This window comes from Alosa pseudoharengus, unplaced genomic scaffold (genome assembly GCF_046254945.1).
Source record: "Alosa pseudoharengus isolate Yale_2024_CS ecotype anadromous, Long Island Sound unplaced genomic scaffold, YU_APseudo_1.1 YU_APseudo_1.1_scf_7, whole genome shotgun sequence".
NCBI lineage: Eukaryota > Metazoa > Chordata > Actinopteri > Clupeiformes > Clupeidae > Alosa > Alosa pseudoharengus.
The window spans coordinates 5,093,550-5,101,493 of record NW_027468859.1 but is presented as its reverse complement, the minus strand read 5'-3'; the positions used below and the strand labels follow the sequence as shown (position 1 = coordinate 5,101,493).

The following is a 7,944-nucleotide window of genomic DNA, read 5'->3' as shown; positions in this document are numbered from 1 at the left end:
AGTGTAGGATCATTATGACACCCTCCGAATGCATGCCAAGTTTTGTGTACTTTCGTTCATGGGGGGCCTTACAATAAAATAATTTATGTGTACATTTAGTGACGTACACCAACAAGGATTCCCGGGACACTGAAAGACCGGGGTACACGAAACTTGGTGGGCGTGTACCCCCACATGGATAGCATGGAACCGCCCTGTGTCTGCCCTACTGAAAGGAGGGTAGGGCAGACACAGTTCTCTGTGAATATCTTGAGAACTGTAAGGCCTAGGATGACCATTTTTTTCCGTATGTTTGCCTCCAGGGGTCATGTTAACCCATTTCATGTGCACACATGTGCACAAACAGATACACACACACACACATACATTCACAGTAATCATACGTATGACACATACTCACACAGTAGACATACGCTTGCATGCACAGGCACATACGCAGGCACAAACACAAGCACGCACGCACACCCACACCCACACACACACACACACACACACACTCACACACACACACACACACATAACATAAACATAACACAAACAATCAAGAATTTCTCAGAATTATAAACAGGCAAGATGGAGGTGGGGTTGTATAAAATTAATTTTACATGTAAAATCTATGAACTAATCATGTTTTGGTACTTGTTGTCTAGCAGATACCAGTGAGAATTGAGTGTGGATAATGCAATTTAGTGAGACAGTTAGAATCATATAGGCCTTTCAGCGTGATTTCTTTTTGTGGAAAAAATGTGCTGGACTGGGCGGCGGTCATATTTTGTACCGCTCTGCGGTACATCTAGTTAAATACTGACTAAATGCTAAATGCCTTTTAGTCTTGCCGTTTAGTGTTCATCAGGGCCTAAAGCATTGCAATATTAGTGAACTGTCACTATTAACCTTCTGTATATATGAATACCATATGATAATTCCACCAAATACCCCACCCCTCCCCCCTTGCAGTACATGCAAAGCATGTGGTCCAATTCCTCATTGTGGGATGACTGGTCCCACGTCACAGACAGTACATACTGTAATGCCACTGCAGTCAGACCTCCTCGGACTCGTGTGACTAATCAATGAGCGTATGGAGAAAAGTAGCCGAGAATGAATTGCAATAGAATAGACTCCAGCATTCAGCAGAACACTTTATCAGTATAGTGTCTCATTACCACTCTTCTGTAATCAATAATCTGAACTGTTTCTCTGCACTCTGCTGATATAAGCATTTGTTACACCAAGGTTCATATTTGCCACTCTAATCTTCTCCCTATAAAAAGTTACTTGTACTCATTAGTTTCCATGGTGGCCTTAGCACTAGAGAAATAATCAATGAAGAAAAAAGACAGGAAAGTAATGAAGAAAGTTTAAGGGGTGATCTATAAGAGACCATTATGCTGTACTAAAAAATGACAAATGAGAAAGCAATAAGAGATAATGAGGGGGAAAAACACCCAAGACAAAATGCAGTTGAAGAACTGGCAGTTCCTAAACGTTACCCACTATCTGGTTTTAAAAGTGGATGAGTCTCTGGGTATATTGTTTAGCAAAGCATTTTCTTTCTCTTCTGTTGTGCTCTCAGGGCCAGATCTTTGAAAACAAAATACAGACTGTTATCAGATTTTAATTTTTTTAATTTTTATAATCTCCCTGTTAGTTTTTTTTCGCACTGATTATATTGTATAAGCAACTGAAGATACACTTTTAGAACACAAATACAACATGTCTCTTTATCCATGTCGTAACAGACATCAGCTCTCAGAGACTGACCCTATATCGCTGTATCCACAGCACACCATGTTAGGTTTTAGAAATGACTTTTTTTCATGTATTCTTTACACATCAATGATTATTTTGGTTGCAACAAAGCAAATAGCCAGGAAACTGATTACTAAAGAAAACTACACACATCCAGAAAAAAATGTGTAACCCAATGCCGTCTGTTCAATGCTGTGCAAGGCCTGCAAAAGAAACTGTAATTGCAAAAGCAGTGAAGTGTTTAGATTAAATATGGGCAAACTATAACCCTATAACACTATATCCCATCAGTACATAAGACATGGCACAAGTACTCTGAGGAATCATGTTTCTATCAGACGAAAAAGTGCATTCACATCCACATGGTTAACACAAACATGCTATGCTAATCAGAACAGTGTAGTGTGGATGTACTGGCTATAGGCACACACTGCCCAGCCACACAGAACAAACTGATTGTAATAACTTAAGGCTGACATGTTGGTGCTATCTGTCATCAACAAAACAATCAGCAACAACAAGTCGCATCCAAACCAATTCACAAATACTGAGATCAGGCTTCTTAATCGTTCCATTCTGTTTTCCTCCCTGCGGGCAGGTTGGAGACTGACCCTATCATGCTGAAAAAGCACTGATACATCTGTTCAGGCGGGGTTGTGTTTGTGTGCAAGGAGATTTTTAAATGGACAGAGGTTGGGGTGGGTAGAACTAAGCTGGGTACACCCTGTACTTCTCTATTGTCCAACACTGGAGGACTGAATCTAATGACCTGTGAGACAAGGCTTGAGAGAGGGGGAAACAGAGAGAGAGAGAGAGAGAGAGAGAGAGAGTGTGTGTGTGTGTGTGTTAAGTAGGCTACCATGACAGGAAGGAACAGGTGGATGTGCACAGAGACCTAATTCTAGGGGGAAAAGGACAATATCACAGAAAATCAGTTGTAAGTATTACATTTATGTCAGATATCTGAGGTTTGCTGTAAACAACTGTGTGTTTGTAATTTATCAGTGAAGGTGACTGATGATTTCAACCACTGGTACAAAATGGGGGTGGAAAGGAAACATGGAGAATTGTAAAAGCTTCACAATGCTGCCAGAAACATGACTAACCATGGCTTTCCCTTCACATGCAGATGTCTTTCATCGTTCCAATCTGTGATGCGTTCTGATTCCAGCTTATAGTTGCTATTTCCTGTTGATTGATTTCTCAGTTGCATCTGATTCTAACATATTTGCTGTAGGGACCTCCGCAACCAACGGACGGAAATCCTGCCGTCTTTGACGTCATCCAAACCAAGGTAACCCACACTCCGGAGCTCTGACGCAATTGCCCATTTTTGGACGGATGCGTCAGCCGGCAATTTAGTCCAAATGCAAGCTTCATATCACATTATTTGAAACAGCCACATGATTCGTGAGATGAGAGGGACGTACGATAAATCATATCATCTGTCGGTTGTATGAACACTTTTACGTCAGATTGTATCGCTTAGCCAGGCAATACCGAAGCTAAAATATAAGCCTAATGTATTTTTATTCGAATCACATTTCTACGTCTTCAAGTTAACCTATTTAGTTAAAACGAAGTTTAGTGTCATGCTACGCTGAGTTCAGTGTCATCGGAGCCGACCGCTGACATAGTTCAGTTTTTTTTTTGCCAAACATGAGCCAAGAGAACTTTAAGGATACTCCTTCAACCTCAACAGAGAGTGCCGAAAGAAAACTGCCGTGGGACCTCAGCGAGTTCAGCTCATCAGCACAACAGGTTGGCTTATAAGTAGGCTATACATGTAATATAATTTTATATAATTTAATTGTAAATAATTCATTTTGCAGCAATGATATTCTTTAGGCTACACTTTGTTGCTCATAGTGCATAATATTATTTCCACTTCATTCATGTCCATGTGAATCTAGTTCACCGCATGTAGCCCTACCTACCCATGGCATGACTCACTTGGGAACTGGGAAATTTAAATCAGATGGTGAAAGTTTATAATTGATGTAATTGGTGTAGTTCAGTTTTCAGTGAAAAGAGATCACTCTTCATCGCTTCGTTTTATCTCTCTCTCTCTCTCTCTCTCTCTCTGTACTTTAGATAAATCACCTGAGAATGCCAATCCCCAGCAGTGCCTTCGTCCCCACCATAAATGCAATAGCCTCTAGCCAGGACCTACAGTGGATGGTCCAGCCAGCTGTCCTAGGGTCCGTGTCAGGCCACGGTGTTCCGTCACACCCATACAGCCGGCCCATCACCCACACCACCCACAGTGAACATGCTCGGCCAGGTGTCATACACGCCATAGGAAACACCAGTTGGCAGCGGAAGAGAACTCAACAGGTAAGTCACGGAGAGATCAAACCAGTAGTCTCATATCTAGTCTTTGATGTTCATACATATAAATGTAAATTGTTTATTAAATGACATTGACAGCCTTAAGAATCTGCTTTATGGTTATGGTTAGGGTATTTAGTAGACACCTTTATCCAAAGCATTACATCATATGTAAATACAAAAGCAGTCATTGATAGATAGAGAGAGAGAGAGAGAGAGAGAGAGAGAGAGAGAAAAGCCTTCAACTTCGACATTTTGTCAATGTGAAAATAAACATATGGTGTGCTTCACAACACAACATATAGCCTACTCTATATAGTTATATATATCCACCACCCACACATCCATCCATCTCCACACCCACCTGTTCTGTTCCTGTGGGCTGAAGAGTGTGTTATGTGGCCCCTCCAGCTGAGCCCCGAGGAGGAGGAGAAGCAGAGGCTAAGGAGGGAGCGGAACAAGCTGGCCGCTGCCAAGTGCCGGAACCGGAGGAGGGAACTGACGGACCTCCTGCAAGGGGTGAGTCGTCCTCTCCTGGCGCTGGGAGAGGATCCTTTTGTAGAAGGAGCCCCTGTGGGCTAAATTGCATCCCTGAATTTCCCCTTGGGGATCAATAAAGTATCTATCTATCTATCTATCTATCTATGCATATGAAGTGCCTTAGGATTTAGTAGTTTGATAGTGCTGACCTGTGATAAAAATAGTTTTTGTGTGGGTGTATGTGTCTCATGTACGGTGTGTGTATATGTGCCTGTGGTGTATAAGACTGTGTGCGTGTGTATGTGTGTCTAATGTATGGTGTGTGTGTGTATGTGTCTGTGATGTATCTGTGCATATGTGTCTGTGTGTGTGTGTGTGTGTGTGTGTGTGTGTGTGTGTGTGTGTGTGTGTACACGCATGTGTTAAATCGCACATGCCTCTGTCCCCCAGGAGACAGACCGTCTGGAACAGGAGCAGGCCAGCCTCCACCAGCAGGTGGACTCCCTTCGGGATGAGCGTGCCCGCCTGGAGCTCCTGCTCACCACCCACTCCTCCGTCTGCAAACTCCCCCAGAAGGAGCCCCCCTGCTCGGGCATGTACCCCGCCGACATGCCCCTGAGCTCCAGCACAGCACCCCTGGAGGTCAAGCGAGAACGGGAGGAGGAGGCCAAAGAGGGGGCGCTCTACCATTTAAAGCGGAAAGTTCTGCTTGAGACCGAGGACCAGTATGAACTCAAAGATGCATACAGCTCTCAGTCGGCCACAGGGTACAATTTTAGCTACAGGTTCGTCGACTGCCCATCCTCGGAGACAGACAGCTCTCTGTCGTACACTGACGAGCTGCTGAATAACTCTATCACAAAGGCTCAGTCTACTGATAACAGCAGAGGCTCACACTATAGCGATGTCAGGGTGTTAAGCTCACCCTCACTCTAAAAGGGAAAACCAAGATCCACTTAAACACACGGGAGTAAGTTAAGCCATTATGGTCTTTATTATGGCCTTCAGAAAAGACATCATGGGCCCTACTTTGAATGACGGGTAAAGTCTTCACTAAGTCTACTTATTATACCGCTCCCCACAATGCTAGTAGAACGCTCCATTGACTTGAACCTATGGTAAAATTCATGTAATTACCGCTGCAAACGTATAATTACCGCTGTCAATGGCAACGGGTTTTGTGTGTTACATCTGATTTACATCTTTCATATCACTCCGCAAGTAGTCCGGTCACTTCTTGCAATGGAATTCATTAAAAAGTGGAAGCAGACGGTTGATCAGCTGTGTTCTAAACAATGTTTGATTCAAGTTCAGCGTGTGTTGCAAACTATTTGTCAGCTATTTGCCAGCGGAGGTGCGTCGGGGTCCGGTTCGCCTTGTCGGGACTTATTTTCCTGATAATGACCGGCGTTCCATACATTATCCCTTACACAAAGTCTACATTAAGTCTAATAATATTTTTTTTATTGTTGGCCTAACAACCTATGGCCACGCAACAACATATGGCGTGTTAGACTTTGCCTGTCATTCAGATAAGAGCCCTATGAATAACTTAAGGAGGTATGTATTAATTAAGTTAAAGATGTGAATGTGAAATTCTTTATAATAGACAATGCAAAAGTGAAATTGTATAGATAGTGAAAAATCCATTCCTGTTTCATTGCAAAATTACCTAGTTGCATAGGTGTGCTCTTAGGATGTAGAGAATAGGTGTATGGGTAGGCTTTCAAAAACAAGAGCATCGGTACATGTGAAGTGAGTAGCCATGTTTGAACACTAGGTGGTGGTATTACCCAGTGCAGATGTGTACTTCATCTGAGCCATGTAGTTTTAATTGTTTGTAAATTTACTTCTTATTTTTTTTTTCTGTCATTGCTGCCCAAAACTGTAATCCATATCTATATATAAGGTGAATATACTTTATTTATACATATAGATGCATCTATATATAGATATGCTTTATTAGGTGAATACCTTTCAAGGTATACAAAATACCTTAAAAGGTAAATATACTTTGTTTGTATCTTGTATGTACATGTAGTTCTTGAAATGAGTGTAAGAAAGGATGTGAGGATGGGAATACACACTCTCAAATTTGATCTGGGAATTTCACATCATGTGTTGGTTTCACACCTGCAATACAGTTTAACTTTAGAGATTTAATTTAGGCCTACCACACCTTCCAAAGAGATACAGAAAATATGACTACAGGTTTCAGAGCCATTTATTTATGCACTTGACAGACTGCAGTGCCTGCATTAGATATATTATTACGTGCGCAATAAATAATTGTTATATGTCATTGCACTTGTCTCTGTGGGACTACTAGCACTGTTTGCCATATATTTTCCATTGTTTGAAAACAGAAAATATTGAGATGAAATGCTATGTGTTACTGAAAGGTCTTCATTCATGTTCTAGTGGGTGTCCTACTGAGAATAAGCCATAGCTGCTATTCATGTTCAATCCCAAATCAGACGACATTGTTAAACTAAGCATGTGTATCCTAGTGTATCTTAAAAAATATCTAATTGGGATTTTCCTGATAGATATCGGGATTACGATATGATTTGTGTCATAATTTGTGAAAGTCAAGCAGCTTCAGTTCAATAATTAAATTAATTAATTTTGCTTTAAGTTGTGCAACTTCTGATTGGTAAGCATGCATAGTACATGAGAAGCACAGAACTCATGTGAAATGACCTTCACTGTTTGTCACACAAGGAGGATGACATGAATATAAAAATCATAGATGTAACCAGATTAACCATTGGCACAGAGTTGCGAGTTACACAATTAATTGCAGCCTTTGCCATTAGCTAATTGCATTAGTTGAAATTGTCATTTTGCTAACAAATCCAATTGAAATTGTGTAGACCTAGTGTATTCTAATTATCTGGTGTAATGAATACCCTGCGTTTGGATAGTCGAGCCTTGGAAACCTGGAATATTCCAGTCATGGAACATCAACTGGAAAATGATTAAAATGATCAGACACCCAGGAAATCATATATGTTTTTAAAAAATTCTCATTACATTGAAGTGCCTAAAGATCCGAGGAACATCATCATGACCGCATGCAGCAAAATAGCTTGAATATTGAATTATTATTTTTTTTCCATGGAAAGGGACAAAAGAGTGATTGCCTCACTACCCCACTAGTTGGTTTGGTGTGCCTCCTTGACCCATCTTAGTCAGTGTAGGCTGTAAACAATTAAATACAACTGGGCAGGAATGGTAATAGGCGGATGCATACAGTATATGGAAAAAAAAACACCTAACCCTAAAAAAATTCTAACAAAAGGTTTTTCAGCTGTTTTTTGTAGCATTAGGTGTCCTTAAAAACATACTAAAAGTTTACCAAAGTTTGACCACTAGAAA

General features: G+C 41.1%; 1 protein-coding gene across 2 annotated transcripts; it reads left to right on the top strand.

Annotated features, from left to right (window-relative positions):
• The first annotated feature begins 2,590 nt into the window (after window positions 1-2,590).
• On the top strand, window positions 2,591-6,865 carry LOC143110063 (fos-related antigen 2-like). Of its 2 annotated transcripts, XM_076272897.1 has the most exons (6): window positions 2,591-2,689; window positions 2,990-3,046; window positions 3,455-3,513; window positions 3,847-4,089; window positions 4,495-4,602; window positions 5,014-6,865. In XM_076272897.1, the coding sequence occupies exons 4-6, from the start codon at window positions 3,862-3,864 to the stop codon at window positions 5,497-5,499; spliced, it is 822 nt and encodes a 273-aa protein (XP_076129012.1). In that variant the 5' UTR covers window positions 2,591-2,689; window positions 2,990-3,046; window positions 3,455-3,513; window positions 3,847-3,861; the 3' UTR covers window positions 5,500-6,865. The 2 variants fall into 2 exon arrangements, with proteins under 2 accessions (XP_076129012.1, XP_076129011.1); XM_076272896.1 differs by lacking the exons at window positions 2,591-2,689; window positions 2,990-3,046 and having other exon boundaries at window positions 3,058-3,513.
• The last annotated feature ends 1,079 nt before the right edge of the window (window positions 6,866-7,944 follow it).

What these genes read in the sequence shown, in the direction of transcription:
- LOC143110063 (XM_076272896.1), top strand. Translation starts at nt 3,412, where the DNA reads ATGAGCCAAGAGAACTTTAAGGATACTCCTTCAACCTCAACAGAGAGT. An exon ending in TCAGCTCATCAGCACAACAG is followed by an intron (nt 3,514 to 3,846) that starts GTTGGCTTATAA and finishes TCTGTACTTTAG; the next exon opens with ATAAATCACCTGAGAATGCC. An exon ending in TGACGGACCTCCTGCAAGGG is followed by an intron (nt 4,603 to 5,013) that starts GTGAGTCGTCCT and finishes TCTGTCCCCCAG; the next exon opens with GAGACAGACCGTCTGGAACA.